Here is a 21,800-nt window from a genome sequence, read left to right on the forward strand (position 1 = left end):
TGTTTAGTTGCCTGTTTACATCTTTACTGTAACTTTTGTATTTCACAACAGCTGGCTTACACAGAGGCATTCACCGCGCAAGCAGTTCAGTTGATACATGGGATACATATTCACAACACAGTGCGAACGTGCGCAAATTTTATTATTCGCACATTAACTCTGTATAGTATCTCAGCGGAAGTTGTACACTACATGCAGTTAGGGAGTGCTCTAGCGATAGCGAGAGTATGCTAGATTAATGTGCGAAGCTTTATTTTACGCCAACATAGCTGCGTTAATAGCGGTATTCATATACTATTTTTACCGCACACAGGGTGTCAATATCATCAAATTCCATTTTTTTTCTTTAATATTTGCACATTGATTAAATTGTTATTTACGGCAGCATCTCTGAAGTTAACACACCCACACAAGCAACGTGCGCCCTGCCCTTCTTGAAGAGGGCATAATAGTTAACGTACGTTCACCTTCGTAAACATTAACCTTCACAAGCGAAACAAGCCTGCAGCTCAGCAACGTCAGCCACACTGCACTTTTTTTTTCTTTCAAGGGCAAGCTTGGGCGCTTTTCCTCGTACACATAAATCGATTATTCTGCTTTTGGTCTTAACAAAGCACAACAAAGGCGCTTTGGGTTTGAGTTATGAATATACGCATAAGCAACGCTTTATACATATCTAAAAGCGTGCAGCAATTCGGAAGCTAATGCTCCAGACAGCCACTCATGCTAAATGCAAGCCTCTTTGCTTAGCGAGTTTGTTTACTTTGACACTTCGTTTAGTTCTTTGACGGAAAGGTCATCGTTTATTGGTCCTATTTCATTTTTTATCAATTATTGTGAATTCAATTGAAAATGACTGACTATGTCAACGGCTTCTTTATTGTTCAGTGAGTTCAAAATTAAATATTGCTGCTACTTTGAGTTAAATGACAAAATCAGTAAAGAGTCGTTACTGAAAGAATAGCAATATTTCTATCACAGCACATTGTGTGCCACTCATGGCATACCGATTCGGTACGACACTGATTCGCAGGCACTAGAGTTTCTCCGTATACGCAAAATAATCTGTAGCGTTCTGCGCACAAGAAAAACTCCCTAGGATCAACCTAATCTTTCTCGACTATCTTTACCGACCAGCGCACTTTGTTCAGCCGGCCGAGAACTGTTCCGATATTTTGCTTTGTATTACTGGTTGAGTCGGCCGCTAGCCCTCTACGCTTCAGCAGTTTTCTCGATCGAACCATGCTTTTTTCTCGGGAAAAAAAAGAAACGAAGGCTAGCTCTTTTTACTTGTTAATCACCTTCGGTAAACGTTCTCACGCCTCATTAAGTAGCACATATTATGTGGGACAGTGTACGCCACGAACTGTAGTCCCGCTTTCCCCCTGCTTTGGTCACGTCCTTGTCGGTCCCTGATTGTGCTATATCTTTCTTAGTTTGACTTGCGCTTGATAAGGCTGATTATATCCACTCGTACACCGCTGTGCATTCGACGCACTTGCATTGGCTAACACTCCTTTGCTTATATTAACTGTTGTGTTGCCAGCGCTTGTTTTGTTGCTTTCCCCTTTTTTTTGTTTTCTCCCCGCTAGAAGCACAGCTACATCTCGCCGCTGAATAACAAAAACCAAGTGTTCCACCACCGCTTTGCCGAAGACATCGTGCCGATTGACATAAAATCTCTAGTAAGTTGGCTTCATTCATTAGCAGGCCAAGTAACATGAAATTGGGCATTTGCTTGTGACACGTAATAAAGCCACGTTGTCTGATAAGTGGTACTGATTCATTTACATGCCGCTTTAGTGCTCACTCCTTTCAATAGCGCCATCGTACCTAGGAGGTACCCCATGTTTAAGCTGTACGAATGCGGGGCTTTTATTCGCCTGTCTTTTTATTCTGTTAATGTGCTCTTTGCTGTTCTCTTCTTGTGATGTGATATTTTCTATCGTTCTTTTTCACAAGATTATCTCATTTGTTTTGTGAATATTTTGTTTTATGTGGCATACTTTTTAAAGTTTTTCCACTTGGAGGTAAATATATTAAACGGAAATATGTCTGGCCGGGTAAAATTGTAAGAATAAACAGACTCCAGTTACGTTTAGGATTCAGTCCTTAATTAAAAAAAAAAGTGGCCCACCGTTTAGAGACGAAACAGCGTCAGAAACGTGCGGACAATAGAGAGTTTTAGTACTGCGGAATGGTGCTACGTACGCACCACGCAAGCGCCTTGCGTTACGTGGCGTCGTTTGCCTCTAATCGACTTTTAGTACGCCGTAGTACCCGCGTACGTAACAAGCGAGAAGCGTGTTGCGCCATCTGGTAGATCAAAATAGAAGCACGTGTTGTTGACAGCCAATGTGAGCCAATCCAAGTGTTACAGCCAGATTATGGCCATGTGTTAAGCCACAGAGCCGGTCGGTGCTTGCCTTCGATGCCGCCATTTTGCAAAACGAAGTCTCGTGCTGTCGCGAACTTGTTCGAGAGCGGCGCGATCGCCTCATACGTACGCACGCACGCATCTCATGCGTGTGTACGTAGCGGCTGCGTACGTAATGCGATACGTGCGCGTTGCGGTCTGCGCATGCGCACTACGCAGAACGTGGCGTCCTTATGTACGCAACGCCGCCACGTTCGCAGCGTACGCAGTACTAAAACTCTCTAATCTTTAGAATTAAAAGCTAAGAACTAAGCGTGGCTGGAGAGTCTGCTTACTCTTATGTTTTTTTTTTTTTTCTGCTTTATATGGCTCCGAGCCCGGTACATCCAACCCCCGGCGCTTGGCTGGTTAGGACAGACGAGTAAGCCCTTTGCTGACATTGGCGTTCACGGGCAAGTAGGTGCTCCCGTTGCAAACGTCCACTTAGCTCAGCTAGTGCGTATCGAACGAGGCGTCTGCATGACGACAGCGCGACACGTTAGAAGGCGAGAGGGCGGTTGCTGAAACTGATCTGGATACTCGAGTCTCTGCAGCCTATACGCTGGCTTTATCGGTGCGCGTGCGTTGATGCCGAATGGGAAGCGTGGACTGACGGTCGTGTGCGTGTTGCCTCCTGCGACACACTTCGACAGCTTAGAGTTTTCCCCATTCGTTGCACAGCTTCCATTGAAGGAATAATAACCCCAGTCACACGTTGCAAATTAGTGCACTTTGAGCGAGTGTCACTTGTACGCTGTCGCACGAGAAAGTTTAGTGTCACCCGCTGCAAAGTACACTTGCTGTCAAGTGCGTTCGCCAACCTCACTTCGTTGCCACGGAGTTGTAGCCTCGGTAACGGTGGCGTGCGACTACGCTATTGCATGAAGCAGCGCTCATAGTATTTTAGAGGCGAAGCTCCTTAAGATTTAGGCTACTCCCTAGTCCTTCATCGTAGTCAATCCTAGTACCCGGAGTGCTCGCTAGATGGCGCTCGCTCCACTCCGATGCTTTAGTGTGATAGGAGACAGACAGACAGACGGGCTGCTGTCCGATGTATTTCCGGAGCTTCGCCGATTCATCGTTCACCCCGTGGATATGTTGCGATTTTTTAAACGATTGTTCTCGTTTTTAGGAATACTGCCGTGTATCACAACAAGTCATACTACAACAAACTTCGCTGCCCTCACCCTCGAGAAGTTTGCGCCCACATCCGCTAGGGGTCAGCGGAAGCACATGCCGTGCAATGGCCGCGTCCGTTACGTAGTTTACTTCTTTGCACGATTGCGCATGTGTGAATCAATCGCTGTCCAGTCACTTGCGGTGGCGTGTGCCACTTGTGCTACTTCCACGAAGATAACGTTGTCCGACGCCAAGACAATGGCGCAAAAATAACAAATACACGCTTAAAACTTATTGGCGGCTTAGTTGCTATAATACACTGTCACATATGGCAGCGCGCACCTGATTACAGAAAGAACACGCACACAAGGCGCTTTTATCGTCCCTTTGTGGGTGAGTTCTTTGTGTAACCTGGTGTGCGCTGCCATACGCTGTAACAATTGTATGTTGCGCTACTAATCCGCCAATCGCGACTGTCATCATTTCCAAAGTACACTTCGCTCTCTTGCAGCAGCGCAGCGCCAAAGTAACACTTTGTGAGCATAAGTGCGCTCGCTCAAAGTGCGTTCAAGTTGCCGCGTGTGATGAGGGTATAAGACCACTTGGAGTAACAAGGCGCTCGACGCCTGCCTGTTTCCGATGTGGTGTGCTGCTCGTCACGACCAGGCCCATCGAGCCCTGCTCGTTTTCTTTCAGCATATTGACTTGACTTCCCTTTTGTAAAGTGGAATTTGGCATCTTTGTCGTGTATATGTATTTTCACATAGTACTCACACTTTCACAAAGACTATGTATTTCACATAGTTTATCTTTACTCATTTGCGTTTTTTACCACTCGGATCCCGAATAATCACACGGCTGTTGCCGGAAATAGATTTGCAAGTTTTAGTGTTCGGTCAAATTAACAGTACACCCTCAGCCCATGCTAGCTGGCTATGCCGGTGATACAAAGAAAACGCGCGAAATTTGTAAGTTCTGACAATTTATCAGGTTATATCGACTATCTACGAATGTCGCAATCAACAAAAACACGGTGACACGTTGCGAAATGAAAAAGAAAGCTATGTGAGAGTGTCAGTTTCAAACTGTGCGTATGCATTCATACTGTAATGCGCTGCCGAGCATGACACGGACAGAAAAAAAAAAAAGACAGCGCAGAAAGATCAACTTGTGTTGTCCCTCTTATTTTTTTTCGTTTTTTTTTCCTCTGTGAGTGTCACATCTGGGACCGCATTATAAGATGAAGACGTATGGACTACCGACTAGCCTCATTTGTTCCTTTATTTGCGCGCACGATATCGCCGATGACAATGTGCCATAACATTTGTCAACTCTCACGTAAAATCAGCATAGGCGTGCGCATGGGTTGGGGGGCAGGAAGGACCGTCACCAGAGGGAGCGGACTGCAAAAATAAAAAAATGAAAAAAACGAGGAACAGCGCTAAACGCAACGAAACGACAGAGACGGACTATACGTGCTATCTCGGTCCTGTACGGTAACTATCAAGCTGCAGGAACACTGAGCGCAAGCGTGTGATGCCTACAGATAAGAGAGAGTTTTAGAATAGCGCACCGCGAGCGCTTGCGGTGCGGTCGCTGCCACTGCACATGCGTCGTAACGCGAGTCGCCATCCGCGTTCGCGGCCCGCACGCAGAAAATCCGAAATAGCGTGCGGCGATCGCGGCCCGCGAAGTGCTGGATGTAGCTTCCATGCATTTGGTTTTGCGGTCGGAGCGAAAGTCTTGACTTTTCCCTAGGGGAAGCGAACTCTATTCTAACACTCATTATGACGCCCGCTATACCAGCAACGCCTGCAAACATTAGGGAGTTTTAGAATAGCGCACCGCGAGCCCTTGCGGTGCGGTCGCTGCCACTGCGCGTGCGTCGTAACACGAGTCGGCGTTCGCGGACCGCACGCAAAAAGTCGGAAATTGCGTGCTGTGATGGCGGCCCGCTTGTGGAGCGCAAGCGCTGGTTTCGAGGCTACGGTGTCGCTGCGATCGTGCGTTGCTGTTCGCAGCCGGGCAAACGCTATTCTAAAACTCATATGGCGCCCGCTACGCCCGCAGCGCTTAGAAACGGTATTCTAAAGCTCCCTATTATTCTTAAACTCCCTAACAGAGCCAGGGAAAGCGCAAAATAGATGAGGCGTTGCGGTTATCGTGGCTTGTGCCTGGCGTTTTTGCCGCTGTGTTATTCCGAATTTAGTGCGCGCGCAAGCAATAAAATTGGAAAAAGTGTACTTAAGGCTTCTCCGGGTTACATTAAAGCCCGCATCATCCGGAATACACGGCTACGGCACCAGCACTCGTCCCCTCCGCTGTGTATTTTTGTGCATTGTATACGGACGTATCCCTGGACCCCGGCGCTACTGAAACTGGCATGGCGGAACCCTTCGGTTTTTCCCGGTGTTTGCATTGCGTTGAATGCAACGGGAGAGGTTCCGTAGCCGCGATTGCGTCACTAGCTAAACAAGAGATTGGACGATGGAATTACGTGACCCGCGGTATGACTGACAGTGACAAATTGAGAATGCGGGGACAGCAGGCAAGTGGCTAACAGCTGCTCGAGAGAACACGGCTTGCATCCCGGTGCTCGTCCTGCATTCGTACGGCCCCGACCAGCTGCGGTGTCCGTAGAACGCGGGGAGTTTCGAAGCCTCGGCTGCTTTTGTTAGAACCGCCGTAGTTGGCCGGCTTCGTTGAACATTCGGGCTTACCGTTGTTGTCGTCTGTCCTTTTTCCGCAGAAGTCCAGCTTCACCAGTGTCCAGGAACAGGAGAGCCATAACAACGAGAGCGGCGTCATCGAGGAGGTGAAGATAGACAAGCAGAGGCTGCAGAACAAGTTCAACAAGGTGGGTGCTTTGGGAGGCGCTTCTCACAACAAGTATAGATAGCTCGCACTGATGCCACCTGAACAAACGCTCCGGAGCACAAATATGGCGGAACGCGAACTTTGTGATGTAACGTTAGCGATATCAGCAAATCACACGCTGGTTCCTTCGTGCGCAGAGGACCAATAAGGTTCTAGCGACGTCGTTACGACACCGAAGCCAGTCAATCGCCGCGTCATTAAACTGTTCTGGCAACAGGGCTGCGCCCGGGAGAGGGGGTTAGGCTGGCGGCGGCTGGTTCCCTACTCACCTAAGAAGGAAGGGGGCGCAAAGTCTGCCCCGTACATTCACTTAACGGGGGAGGGGCGCTGCGATAAACCTTCGCCCCCCGCGAAGAGGAACCCTGTGCGCTATAGTCCTGTCGTCATATAAGTCGCCATGTCGCGCGTCCATGACGTTGCGTACGGGCTATCATGAATTCATACAGCGCGATTCTCCGGTCACTATTGACAGCTTCCACTGCGCGCTGTAGCGATAAGCAGATTGGCATAGCGCGCAGCTTTTCCCTGTGCTGGCTGTCGGAAGGGCGACCTCGATGACGCCAGTGATAACGTCCTAAATGCCCGTTGAATGCTGCATCAGTGCTCAGCCTCAACCGCCAAAGGTGCACGGCAATCTGTTCGTCTGAGCAAGCAGATATCGCGATAGTGCGTCATGCGCATCAACTCATCCGCTACCGACAAGCGCGCGTAACAGAAAACATTGCACAGCGCTCGGAGATATATAGAAACGCGATACTCGAAGCGCGTGCCCCCTGGCGGTGAGGGTGAGAGCGTTGATGACACGTGGTGAGCGCATTTCACTTCATTTTATTGTTTTATTTGAACACGTTTTATGTCAGAGGACGGTACGGCTAAAGGCATATTAACTGATCATATTGCCGAAGCATTCAGTAGACAACCTTTCAGCATCTGGTTCTTGGTGGCGCCGGCACAGCGCTCGGCTCGACATCACTTCTGCTCGTTTCTGGAATCGACGTAAGGTCGCGTGACGGTCGCATGTGACGGTGACCGGAAGTTTCCCTATCGCGCTCTCTGCAATATGAAAACTCGCGTCGGCGACGAGTGTCTCGACACAACAATACAAGACCGAACTCTGCTTGCGTCGTCGCCATCTGACTCGGCGTTGTGCAAATTTACGTCGCGAGCGCATTATTCGTGATCGTAGAGGAAGTAAGCGAAAAGCCGGATCGGTCTGGAGTTGTCGAGCGTAGCGTAAATAAAAGCGGAGCGCGTCTGACGACGCCTTCTCTGTACCATTCAGATCGCGCATGCTGTCCGCAATTACCACAACGTGCTTACGCAGGGCACAAAGTCTGTCATCGCCAGCCTTGTTGGTAAGGGACAACACTCCTGTGTATACGTGAATGCATCCACTCCACAAAATAAACGTTTTGTATAAGCCGTTCATGTGTACAAATGAGTCATCAAAACACTCTTGAAAGGGTAGTGACACCATTTGTCGAAGGTGAGTTTTGGGACATCAAACTCCGCATATAAATCAATCAGCGACGACTCTGAGAAAGTGTGAAGCTCAAAAAATAAAATTTTATTTTGTTATTTAAGTAGATTTTTTCATGGCGCACCAACAGACATCGACCGCAGCTTGACGTCAGGCGACTGCAGTACTTCGAGCATGCAGTGGCCCTTGTTGCGATAACGTCAGGTACCAACACTTGCAAAATGGTCGTTTCTTCATAACCAAAATATACGAGAAGGCCACCGCCACCAACGGAGCCGCAGTGCGGAGAGCCTGTGAAAACTTCTCGATAACTTTGCGCGAGCATGTGACGAGAATCTCATGCCGTGCTGTGACGTCAGGCTTACAGTACAAACTATAGCTTTGCAAAACATACTGCAATTACTTTTTCAAGCTGCACTCACGTTTACCGTAAACATGCTCGACTCTTTGCCTTTTCCTTGACACACACACATATACACAGAAGTTTTCTGGTCGGTACCCCTTTAAGACAAAAAAAGTACCTGCAAATTGTCGTTGGTACTACCTGTCTCTTGGTCACCTCCGCCCGACGAAAATGGCGTAGAAAAACTCATGAAAGAGGTGGGAATGACGACGTGCGAAGTTTCTGTCGAAAAAAAAAAGAAAGAAGAAAAAAGTTATCCTCTGGTCAACGCGCCTCTTTCGGACGTTCACAGATTACCTTCCGAGGCGAACTGAACTGATTAGTGATCTGGAGCAATCGTGGTCTGTCATCTGAATCGTCCTTTTTAAAATCGAATGCTTAGCACTTCCCGACTAACATCTGCGAATGAGAACCTCGGACTATAAGTAAATCAAATTCCGTTCCAAGGAAAAAATCTCAGCCCCTGATAAGTTTGCACTACTCACAGAATATCAGCCCGATAAAAAGACCAGTTAAAGTGCAAATGAAATCAGTCGTATGTCAGCGTTCATCTGTGTTTATATGTTTCTCCTGTCTTCGACTAAGCCACGATGCATTCGTCACAGTGTGTACAAACTCGCCTAATGGTACGTTATGTTGGGCTAATTGGTACATATTAGGCTGAAATACATGGCGCAAGGTTGACAAAGAGAAAAAAAAAAAGACGAGACAGAAACAGCGCCAACTCATAACAAGTTGTGAGTTGGCGCTCTTTCTGTCTCGTCTTTTTTTCTCTTTGTCAACCTTGCGCCACGTATTTCAGCCAAACTCGCCTAAGTCACGGTAATACGGGAACAGGTATTCTTTCAATATTTTTTAGCAAGATAAATTTATTCACATAATCCTGTCTTTGATCACAGCGGGAGCGGTCGATCCTTCACACAATCACCTCAACATCTTCACAATAATAATAATATCTGCGACCTAACGTTCCAAACCCACAATATGATTGAGAGGGGGAGGAGTCCGAAAATTTCGGTTATCTGGTGTTCTTGAACGTGCACTGACGTCGTACAGCACATGGGCCTCTCTTAACATTTCGATGGACGAGACTCGGCCGGGATGGAACCCGCGACCTCCAATGTCAGGAGCCGAGGAGCGTAACACTTACGCCAACCGCGGTCACACTCAATCTCTACGAATTTTCATGGTACTCGCGAACACAGGACGACCCTCGGCTGTCTCGGCACGAATGGCCGGATACACACGTCGTCTCGTCAAGCGCAAAGCTCGGGCATCCGGAAACACGTAGCGCAAACCTCTTGCCGCAGAAAAGAGCACACACGTCTTTCTTTTTTCGACCGCTAAACACCCGTCGCGCACGCCCATGGGAAGGACGGGGTGAATGTAAACCGGCGCGCGGCTCAAAACAAGCTCACCGCACCGTCGCGGACCGCAGCGCGACACAACGGCGACCGTGCTCGAAAAGTGAGAACCGCCGCGTAGCTGCTGACGGCATGCCCCTAGGCACGTCTGGTTTCCGTCGCGTGCTGCGAGGCTTGCGTTACCGTGTCACTTTCGCCCGCAAGGAAAGGCTCGCTTCCGCAGATCCTGTGCAACGGCTGCCGTCGTGACTGGGTTCGTACATCGGCTGTCTGGGCGGCCGATCGCGCCTGGCTCCCCGAATCAGTCCCTATCGCGCTTTCCGGACTGGGCCGTCTTCGTCGAAACTGGACCGACACATCGACTGCCGTGTTTCGAGCAGGAGAACTCGTTCGAGTATAGGCCGTGGGGTCGTCGTTCTTTCGCACGCGGGAAGTCTTTGAGGAGGCGATTGTACGAAGCTGTACGGACAAGCGTTGGGACGGGTTGGAGTCGTTGCACCAGCTCTTGACAGGTTTGTCGTGTTCAGCTAGGACGTGCCGTGAAGTCACCGATCGAAACGAAGAATGTGCTATGTGCCGGTGATGGTGTGCTGCGACTCTTCGGGTTGACTGTCATCCTTCGTTTTCTGTGCTTGTTAGATGGGAATGTTCAAGTAGCCAGCCGTCTCATAAGAGATCTGCTTCACAACGTTCAGTTTTGGCTTTTACACTTCGAAGGAATAAGAAAAGAAGTCGCTGCTGAGTTCCCGCCAAGCGTCGGTTGATTTCACTTGCCATTCACTACTGGCCTCATCGGGGCGCCTTTTGGGGGCTGCTCTTGTATTGAGTGCATTTCAAAGAATTGACGTCAAGTGTCTTCGAACTGTACCACCAATACTTGGAAGATGCCATCCATGGATACGATGAAGGAGGCGGTAGACATGGATGACGTGTGGATGATGGCTCTTTCTTTGGTGATCGGGTGCCTAGTCTTGGTGTGGCTTCTTCTGTGCGTTCGACTCGGCAAGTCCGTAATTCAAAATGGTGGTGGGAGGAGCTTCGTAAACGAACGGCGTCCACCACTCATCAGGAATGGAAAATGCGCACTTCAGTCAACCAACGGCGCCCATCGTGCTCAGGCAAGTGAGTGTACTGTGTATCAACCACGAATCGCTCCGGTCAATCGCAGTTGACAAGTTTTCGAATGAGAAGTGTTGCTGAGGCCAGAATCGCTGCATTAGCTATTCAATGACTTCTCATCCTCTCCATATCGATCTTCACCTGAACTTCAGTCTAGTTTGGATTCGAACTCCAAATTAATTTGAGCACGTAGCTGTTTATTGTACGACACACATCAGAACAAATTGCGTTTTTTTTATTTATAAATCGTTGTTGATCACGTCTGGCGGAATTTGTGTAATATGGCAAGAACAATTTTCTCTTGTGTTCCCGCTTTCTTTCAATACAGCGATAAGGCTAAATCATTAAAATCGAGAAGTTGCAGTAGATCTGGCTACTTTGTAATTTCAGAGTAATGATGCTAGTCATAAGTATAGTGACACAATCACAAAAGTAAAAAAGCGAGGCATTTATTAGCGAAACAAAGGCACCTCGACCAATTGCTATTTATCTAGCCGCCTACGTCGGGGCACTCTCGTGGTCGTCTCCTTAGCTTGACATATACCACACTTGGCATAGGAGGACATGAATACATGGCAGAAAGACGCCGTGGGCACGTCACGAAATGAATATCTTGAATTGCCTACCGCGTAGACTCCTTGAAACATTTCCACCAATGATGTATAACACATACCCGAATTCCACGGTCAAAGGGTAGCGGCTATGCGCCACAGGTCAACTCAGTCTATATCAGGAACATAAACAGGCTTTGGAAGCCCCGCCGCGGTGCTCTAGTGGCTAAGGTACTCGGCTGCTGACCCGCAGGTCGCGGGCTCGATTCCCGGCTGCGGCGGCTGCATTTCCGATGGAGACAAAAATGTTGTAGGCCCGTGTACTCAAATTTGGGTGCACGTTAAAGAACCCCAGGTGGTCAAAATTTCCGGAGCCCTCCACTACGGCGTCTCTCATAATCAAATGGTGGTTTTGGGACGTTAAACCCCACAAATCAAACAGGCTTTGGAAATCTTAACGTGATAGCACTAACGAGCCCGTGTGGCACTAGATCCTCTACCGGCATCGGTGGTGTTGCGGGTGAGCGAGAAATCCCAAAAGAATGAAATTCACGGCTCGAGCGCGAATCGAGCCCCGACATTATGCAGGGCAGTCGAAAGCGTTTTGCCACAGACCCACGCCAGTGTTTTAAAGAGGCGTTGAAACAACAATTTTGTGCATTGTTTTTTTCGTTGTAATAAGTTGACAACGATCCAGGTATCACGGCTGGGAAGCTCGCTTACTAGAGTGCACGACGCTGAATTGCTTGGAAATGGCTTTATACCGCCTAGTTTCGGTTTCACAGAGCGCCGAGTAAAGGCTCGTGCACACCGGCGACTTGCAGCGGTCGCGCGACCATTCGCGACTGGCGACGAAAAAGCGACCGATGTTCACACCGGTAGAGGCTTCACGCGAGCGACCGGAAGTCGCGAAACTGGAGAGTCACGTCCGGATCTCGTTATCAGCGAGAACTCTGGAGACCGGCGACGATCAGCTGATCGCCGCCAGCTGAGCTAACGGAGCGCGCCGCATTTATTGTTTTCGTCCGTCCTCGCACAGCGTCGAAAAAAAAAAAACAAGAAAAGAAAAATTGAGCATTGCTGACTGGTTTCAGCAGCTTTGCGACTGCAGTCGCGCGACGATATTTATAGCGCGAGAACGAAACGACGACACGTCATGCCATACCAACCAACGTTTCTAGACTAGGTAAGTTGCAAAACTGCCCGCGTCAGACTACTCGGCACACGGCGCCGGGACAGCTTCCGGTTTGGTGGCGCTGGCAGCACAACAAGCTTCCGCTGGCAGACGAAAACGCGTAGTCGTCATGGCAAGACGCCGTGGCGGCCGTTCTGAAAGAGCTTACCAACAGTATATTATCGAGATTTGCTGTGCTGCCGCAGAAACTTAATACTGCGTAATATTTAGTGGTGTAAGGCAAATACAGTATAATTATGGTTTTCTGAACTGCCCGCAATTAACAATGCTTGATATATATAGCATAACATACGAGTCTGTCGGTTAGTTGCTAGTTGATGTACGTTAGCAATAGATTTTTAGACGCGAAAAACCCAATTACAATGTCTGGCATCCTCTTTTGTGGCTGTGTTTTTCGGGCTTGAAAATAAATTACAACAATGTGGCGCAATCTTTTGGCTTTTGTCTGGTTATGTAGTCAGCTTTTTTTTTTTCATGTCAGTCACTTTCTTTAGCAACTTAGACCATCGAAAAGCTATGCGTGCGGCCATTTTTTTAGCATGTCTTCCCTCTGCTTCTTCTGGAGTTCCTCTAATGAAACCTGTTAACACAGCTGCAGCCAAAGCTTCGAGCAGAGACCGCACTTTGGGGTATCGGTGAGCACTTCGTAGTAATTACTCACGAGTCTGCCTGCTGGCGCATTGGGACAACATGCCCCGCCGCTGTGGTCTAGTGGCTAAGGTACTCACAGCTGCTGACCCGCAGGTCGCGGGATCGAATCCCACCTGCAGCGGCTGCATTTCCAATGGAGGTGGAAATGCTCTAGGCCCGTGTGCTCAGATTTGGGTGCACTTTGAAGAACCCCAGGTGGTCAAAATTTCCGGAACTCTCCACTACGGCGTCTCTCATAATTATATGGTGGCTTTGGGACGTTAGAAACCACATATCAATCAATTGGGACAACATGAACACACTTGCAGCTTTTCTATGTCCTCCAGAAGTTCGGCCCGTTGGGTGATGGTATTTGCATTACCAGGCGACTTGGCTAAGTGATGGTGACGGCTGCTAATGGTGACTGTCATGTCTTCTGCGACGACAACGCATTTCTCCACAAATAGCGCTCTTTTTTTTCTTTGAGCCCTAGAAACACCACAAGACGTCTTGTCTCGCCATTCTTAACAACTTTCCGCCAGCATGCAAAATAACGTTTTCTATGTCTTGAAGCGAAATGACACCACTAGTTGACGGCATGTCGAGACTTATTTCACTGTATTCGAGCTCAGTGCTCGGAGATAGGCTATTCTTTTTCGCCGATGATATTCCGGAAAATACCCCACTCCTACCGGGCAGCTTTCGCTTCTTTGTCGCGGGCCCCGGGACAAAGGTAAGCGGGCAAATTCGGGAATATTCGTGGAACGCATCCTTCGACGAGGTCCCACTTTTCTCTTGCGACTTGTACCTTCTTACCATATGACGTGAGTGAAAGTCTTCAGGATGTCCTTCTCATGAAAGTGCATATCACACACACGTGAGGTGCTGGGCAGTTTCTTATCTGCAGGAGGAATAGCGTGGTCCCATACCTCTCGCTGCTCAGATACACGTGGGCACAAAAGAAATGTCGTGGTGTCTCTTATTTCCTGTAGCTACTCTACAGCTGACAATGCAACATCCGGGCATGATGAAAACACGCAACACATACAAAGCAGAACAGGGCGCTCTGAAGCACAAAAATTTTAACGCAGAAAGAAGCCTCCACAGATATCGACGCACTGCAACATGCACAGCGATGGAGATTACGAGAGTGACACGAGCGAGCTAGGTGTTCTGTGAGCGAGCATGCAGTGAGTGAATCTGGATGCGACAGGAGCGCCATATTTGTCGCTGGCAGCGGCGGCGCCGTGCAACATCGCTCAGTTTTGCAACTTACCTAGTCTAGAAACGTTGACACCAACTAGCCCAAGCTGCCACACTTCTAAGTCGCACGACTGAAAAATCAGTCAGGAAGCGACTGGCCAAAGCAGTCGCTTTGCGACCGTTCGCGACTGTTTGCGACCAGTCACAAATGGTCACGCGACCACTGCTAGTCGCCGGTGTGCACCAGCCTTAAGACGAGAGCCATTGTTGTGATTGTGCAAAACATAGCCGGCTATACGTGAGGTCACTGAACTGCGTGCACCGCGTTGAGAACTCTTTTCAACGAAGGTTTCCTCCGAGACGTTGAATATACGGGTTAAGTCCCATAACTACACTGCCAAGGCAAGGACATCAGCCTTTGCGCCACCACGCAAGCCTGCCCACTTTCTGTCGGAAAAGGTCTGCTAGGAGACAGCGTTCGCAAAGATTGCGGCAGCCAACAAACTCGTGACGCAGATAACGGTTGTTTGTTTACAACAAAAGGCGCGTTTGGCGTGTGGTGTCGAGACGCGCACTCCGAAATTGATTTCAAATATGCAACCATCCATGTTTAAGGCTATCTTATCCGTTGATATTTCGCTGTGTTCCGATTCTAGGCAGCATCGTAGACAGTCTACGCTGACAGCTTAGAAGACAGCATCGAGACCGTGTTGTCCGAGAAATGGAACCCCTATGGATGGTTTATACGCGAAGGCACGCCACCTCGCGTCTAGAAGAGAAAGCTAAAATAAACAAACGTAACTTCGTGTCAAAATCTAAGAAAAATGGAACGTTGCTCCCAGTGAGCGTGTGGAGAAGCGTCATGCTTGTGTGCAAACGAAGGTTGCATCGAGATCAGAACCATCCGAGTAATTCGCTCAGCCGCCATCTTGTTTGGACAGTAAATCGGCCTGCATTGTTTTTGTGTACGATGCCATCTTCTCAAAGCTGTCAATTTCGCCGGCTACGTGAAAGTTGGCATGGGACTTCATATGGCCGCCATCCGCTTAGCTGTCTATTTAGCCGTCTACGGTTAGTATAGAAACACACCCTTCGTAGATGATGTGTGTGTCTCCGCACAATACTATCCCACAAGCTATCTCGCCTTCAGTGTCAGTACTTTAAGCTGGTTTGCCAGAAGACTCTCGAAGCGCCATGCCCAGGCAACGCCGATCGTGGCTACGCACTTTTATAACAGTGTGATAAAACTGCACGCGTGCTTAAATGTGACCCACCAGCAGATAATCAAGCGTTGCCGGAATACGCGCCGCAGCTAAGTGTGCACTTATGCTGGGTTTCGTGCCGACCGGTTGTGCCCCCGCGATCTCCGACAACAGCGCAGCTCTCGCCGACTGGCTCGCCCTACGCCATCTCTTGAAGCCGACAAAAGCTCTCGCTGAGTGGTGTCCCGTCCTCGGACTTCTGCGACCATTTCCATCTTTCTTATCTTCTTCTTCCGTATGTGGCTGTGTCTGCGCCTATCTCTCTTCCTGCTTCTCTCCCTATACCTTTAATTCCTACCAATCATTTTTAATGCCTCCTTACCCCCATCCCCTGCGCGGAACTGTGGAGGCGCCCTCCATTGACAGAAAGGAAGTAACTAAACTGCACGTATTTCTTTTTTTTTTTCCTTCCAAAAAGTCACGTATATAACGTAAGTGACAATGTTGAGACAGTCCATGACTGCAGTGCACGCCGGTCTATAGTCGACATGCCTGGCAAAATAGCATGATATACACACAACTACTCAGTTCAGGGAACGACGTTAACCGACCTAGCAACACTTGGAAGAAAGTAAAAAGAAAATGCGGCATAGGCTGTTGCTGTTCACTCTTTCGCATGAAATCGATTATCACAATGCGTGGGATATGCCAAAATTCATATAGCTCCCCCATTTTGCCTGATGGGGTCTTTCGACATGAACAATCTCGGAATTTTCCCAATTTTTCCTTACAATTGAGACTGTGCATTGAAGAGAACACCACCCGCCACGCTGCATGATCTAGTTGGTGCTGGACAGCTGAACCGCAGGGGGCAGGAACGAATCGAGGCCGCGGCGGCCGCATTTTCGATGGAGGCGAAAATGCTCGAGGCCTATGTCTTTCGATTTGGGCGCACGTTAAGGAACACCAGGTGGTCTGAATTTCCCGAGCCCTCCACTACGACTTCTCGCATAATCATATCGTGCTTTTGGAACTCACTCAATTACTGTGAAGAGAACAGCGAACTTTTTTTCAATGCAAGCGACACTACTGCATAAGCAAAACAGAAAGAGGAGTTGAAATGCTATGCGTAGGTCTGTGTGTGTCGAACACGTGTCTGTTTGTTTTTATCTCGCGTTAGCACGTAAATTGTGAGCCGACGAAGTTGTTATCTCGCACTGTATGCTCGCAAGGCTTACCACTTCGCACCGCGAATGCCCCACTTGTGCTGCAAGCTGGTCTGGCACTGCATCCTCTGCCCTCGCACCAAACGTCCTCTTTGCATCGAATTTCGTTTCGCAAGAACCGTCCCTGACATGACCGTTCAACACTGATCTGTTTTCTGCGCGTCGGGTGCCCTTGAACCGTCGTCCGTCAGGCGAGTACGTTGATAACGGCGCATTCGCGGTCTTTGTGAAGAGGCAGGCCCGTGTCAAACGACGGAGTCTCTCACCACAGCACGGCCGCCTCGGTAGAGGGCAGAGCTGCCACTGAGTGTCACTTTGAATCGGTTGGTTCTACACGTTCAAGGCAGCTGGAAACAACGCGAAGCACTGGACAATGACAGAGACGGACCAAACGCTAACTTACAACGAAAGCATTTTTGTAAGACACATTATTAATGAGAACTAACATACAATAATGCCAGGATAAGTATAGGGGACCTTATTAGAAGCAATTGTAAATGCGAAGAACGAAAAGTGGACGAAAAGATAACTTGCCACCGGCGGGACCCGAACCTGCGACCTTCCAATAACGCGTCCGATGCTCTGCCACATGAGCAACGGTGGCGGTAATCCCTCCGTCAGCTTTGAATGCGCATTTTCTAGCCGTGGCAACCTCAGTCAGCGCCACCTGTTGCCGTTGCGGCGAGTGTCGGACGCGTTAATCGAAGGTCGCAGGTTCGGGTCCTGCCGGTGGCAAGTTATCTTTTCATTCACTTTTCTTTCTTTGCACTAACATTACGATTATCTCATACACCATCCCTTAAACTTTCCCTGGCAGTATTAGACAGCTATAGTTTACCGTTAACGTGATAGCGGAGGGTAAGGGAATGGCGTTACCGAGCAGCGATCGTTCGTTGTGGACAGCGTCTTATCAAAACGGAGAGGCGAGCGAGTTGGTACTGATCCATAACAAAGTAAATGTAGCGCGAAAAAACGCTGAAAGATTTAATGCTTGAACCGAAAATATGTAACACTTACACAAGGTTCTCAACAAAATCCCGCACATTCACGTGGAGGGCGAAACAAAAGGCACTAATACAAACCAAGAACACACCTCCTGCACCATCCCTCCCCTCCGGTCTACCCCCTTTCCACGAGTAGCGCGACTTCCTTTTCCGATAAGGCCAAAGAAGAATCGCTAACGCACATGGCCTTATCGGAAACGGAAGTCACGCTACTGTATTAATGCATTTTGTTTCGCCCACAATGCGCATGCGCGGGATTTTGTTGGGTATCAATTACGAGCGAAAACATATATATCACTCGTAATTGCACATATTTTTAACACAATTAAAAAATATTTTCATGAATGAGAAAGTTAAGTTTTCGCTTCCTTATGGCTTATTTATTGACAATCATTAGCTTCTTAAGCTCGGAAACGTCTGGCAACTCTGTTCTGGGGACACAGGGAATCACTTGGTGCTCCGATCCGCTCCTCGCGCAGCCTCGTCTTTCAAAGACTCCGGCTCGCCCTAATTCCTTCCCAGAGTTATCTCTGGAAAAGAGGGCGCCCCAATATGACTGCGCGAGAGACCGTGCAGGAGACGGCGTCTCGACAGCGGCACGCTTGCTCGCTGGTCCGAGACGTGCTCCCGAGGCTGGGGTTTAAAAACTGCTGTGTAGGCCTTTGGCGACACCTCTGACGGAGACACCGTTCGCTTTGGACCACGGGATTCCTCTTGTTGGACCTCGTCCAGACATTTAGTTGTGAATCCTGGCTGACGTCCATGCTTCAGTTTATGCGGCTGTACTCTTGCAACATGTCCGCTCTTAGCAGCTCTTCACAACTTACGCCGTCCCTTGTGCTGGCTTCTTTTCTGCGGGGTTTCGTGTTGATGCCCGGTCTTTCGAAAATAACGACACGAGAGAGCAGCGTGACGCACGAGTTGTTGATGTGGGTGCTTTGATGGTAAAAATGCACAGTGATAAAATTTGACCACTTGCGTGAAGCACAGTGATAGGTTTGCTTCAACCCGGCTGAGCGTCCACTATAATCGTTGGGGCATCTTATAGCGGTTAATGTGCTGTACCGCAAAGCTCCAATATGCGTCTTCGGCTACCGACAACAAATGCCGCAATTAGATGGGGGCGAATTGCAAAAATACTCGTACAGGATGTAAGCAGCACGTTGCAGAACACGATGCGGTCGTAGGCAGAACTTTTTTTCAAGGGGGAGAAGGGGTTACCTATTCAAAATGGTCTTTTTTATCTGTATGCCATTGCGAAAAAAATTTGGGTGGGGGGGGGGGAGGGCACGGGCTGGGTGTGCCACTCCCTCGCTACTCGTCTGGTCACAATTAGAAGGAGTACTCACATCATCTCGAGACATCGCAAAACGAACATTTATAATTATCGTTTCCTTTGTATTCTATGTCAACGCTCTCCACATATCGAAGTCAGACACCGCGTACAAAATACTTGAACGTGATTATATAACTTTTCGTCACTGAACATCTGCAAGCCACAGTAATGAGCATGGTCCGGACGAGTCAACAGTTTCCCCGAGTTTGCGAGTTCTGCGTCTTGCAAGCAGCCTGGCATAAACCACTGTCAGGGTCGCTGGACGACGATTTTTGTTTACCGAGCAGATGACAGAATTGCCGCAAGGACGCCGCGAGCTCCCGTCTCCCTGTGAGCTCACACTGCTTTGAAACCTCACTGAGAAGCCACCCTCTCGACATCGAAATTGAAAGTGTCGTTTATATTAGCTGTAGTATATATATGTATATATATATATATATATATATATATATATATATATATATATATATATTTATATATATATATATATATATATATATATATATATATATATATATATATATATATATATATATATATATATATATATATATATATATATATATATATATATATATATATTCTTTGCATTTGCAGACACTACAATACTCGTTTTAGGTTTTTCGCCACCAAGATTTTTTCTTATATTAACAACGCGAAAATTTTATCAATTCGTGTCAGTACTCATTTATTTCGGAGCCCCTCGCTACACCATGCCTCATAATCAAATCGTGCTTCTGGCAATGCGTACTCTCGTCTCCTCGGAATGGAGAGCACTTCGGCATGCAACATCTGCGCCTGCGAGGAAACGCATGAGCACATTCTATGCCATTGCCCAGCATACCGGAGTCTGAACGACGCATTATGGAAGCCAAGCTCTCTCAGCTGGATTCACGGCCGCTTACAGAAGAGAAGATCCTGGGACCTTAGCCGACGACTTCCCATACGCGCAAAGCCACGAAAGCCCTCTTGTACCTTTTAAGGACCACCAGATTTCACGACCGCATGTGAACGAACAGTGTGCGACCGCGCTGTGTAGTCTCGAGCTGACTATTAATCCTTCTCTTTCTTACTCCTCTTCTTTTCTATATCTTTCTTTTCTATTATTCTCCTTGTCCCCCACCCCAAGTGTAGGCTGGCCAACCGAGCCAAGCTTGGTTAACCTCCCTGCGTTTCCCCTCTTGTTTATCTTTCTCTCTCTCTCTGGCACGTAAAACTTCTGAAATGGTTGTTCTTGCTGAAGGTCCTGCAGACAAGCTCGTACGACCTCAGTCAGACGTTGGAGGTTTCTACCAACTTTACTGTTTTCTCAATAGAAATATTTCTGGCGCCCATGCATTCATGGTTGGTGCTCCTTCGTGCAGATCAAGATCGACGAGAGCAAGTGCTTCTGCCGCAAGTGCGGCACCCACGTGTATCCCGTGGAGCGCATCATCGCCGAGAAGAACTTCTACCACAAGAACTGCTTCAGGTGCAAGGAATGCAACAAGCTGCTCTCGTGAGTTCTTCACTTTACCTTCGCTTCATTAACTTTTACTCCATTAGCATTGATTGATTGATTGATATGTGGGGTTTAACGTCCCAAAACCACTATATGATTATGAGAGACGCCGTAGTGGAGGGCTCCGGAAATTTTGACCACCTGGGGTTCTTTGATTGATTGATATGTGGGGTTTAACGTCCCAAAACCACTATATGATTATGAGAGACGCCGTAGTGGAGGGCTCCAGGAATTTAGACCACCTGGGGTTCTTTAACGTGCACCCAAATCTGAGCACACGGGCCTACAACATTTCCGCCTCCATCGGAAATGCAGCCGCCGCAGCCGGGATTTGAACCCGCGCCCTGCGGGTCAGCAGCCGAGTACCTTGGCCACTAGACCACCACGGCGGGGCTCTCTATTAGCATAAGTATATTATCAAGTGAAGAGGGAAAAGTGCGTAAATATGACAGAACAGCCAAGTGTAGATTTAAACGGGCCCTGAAATACTTTTTCAAATAACCATGGAATGAATTCACTGGAAGAGCTTATTGCCTCACGAATTACGCGCCGCAAAAATTTTAAAAATCCGTTCAGTGCGAGTGCAGCTACAAAGGTTTGTCGCTTGCTGCAATTGCATTATCTCTTCTCTCGTCCCGACGAAAGCGCTGGAAGCTAAGCAGGGAGGGATGGCAGGGCCACAGAAAACCATCACGCGCGCCTCGTGACCTTGAGCACTTTTTTTTCCTTTCTTTTTTTTCAAATGCGCGGCTTTCTCAGTATGATTGCGTGCGCACGCGTGGACAAGTAGCGGCCTGCCGCGGCGATCTCTGTAACGAGCGAGCGCGCCATATTCAAATCAGCCAATGGCTGATGAATGGGCTTACTACGTGTGATTTTTTTTGGGCATATTGCGCGATTTGTCGAGAGAAGAGAAAGCAATTTTAAGCTGACTTTGATCGTTTATTGTGAATTCCAGGCACGTTCTGCGCTATATTTGGCGCGCGTGCTGTCGGGAGCCTCTACTACCAATCGACAGCGTTTTCTGACCATGCTCAAAAAGTGTTGCAAGGCCCATTTAACGTCGCGGATAAAAGAAAAGACGTTTTATATCATTGGAATCGATCCTAATCCTTGCCCTTACAGTGCAACTCGCATGTTCGAATCTCGGATGACGTAGCTGCCTTTCGACGTG

The 21,800-nt window shown here is 48.3% G+C and overlaps 2 protein-coding genes across 22 annotated transcripts in view; one reads left to right on the plus strand and one right to left on the minus strand.

Moving 5' to 3' along the window:
• The window catches only part of LOC142774551 (uncharacterized), a 149,475-nt gene extending 143,100 nt beyond the window's left edge, over positions 1-6,375 (minus strand). The window contains exon 1 of one of the 3 annotated variants that reach the window (XR_012886439.1): positions 6,256-6,338. The gene's annotated coding sequence lies outside the window, so the exon portion shown is untranslated. Of the gene's footprint in view, positions 1-6,255 lie in introns of all 3 variants that reach the window. The other 2 variants (XM_075874977.1, XM_075874976.1) reach the window with 2 other exon arrangements.
• Positions 1-21,800, plus strand: part of LOC119180953 (uncharacterized) — a 311,773-nt gene that overhangs the window by 202,725 nt on the left and 87,248 nt on the right. For 13 of the 19 annotated variants that reach the window (XM_075874974.1, XM_037432096.2, XM_037432100.2 and 10 more), the window contains 3 exons: positions 1,593-1,685; positions 6,285-6,392; positions 20,490-20,623. In XM_075874974.1, the coding sequence (XP_075731089.1) occupies positions 1,593-1,685; positions 6,285-6,392; positions 20,490-20,623 (335 nt within the window). The remainder of the gene's footprint in view (positions 1-1,592; positions 1,686-6,284; positions 6,393-20,489; positions 20,624-21,800) is intronic. The other 6 variants (XM_075874965.1, XM_075874967.1, XM_075874968.1 and 3 more) reach the window with 1 other exon arrangement.

This window comes from Rhipicephalus microplus, chromosome 10, assembly GCF_043290135.1.
Source record: "Rhipicephalus microplus isolate Deutch F79 chromosome 10, USDA_Rmic, whole genome shotgun sequence".
Classification (NCBI taxonomy): Eukaryota; Metazoa; Arthropoda; class Arachnida; order Ixodida; family Ixodidae; genus Rhipicephalus; species Rhipicephalus microplus.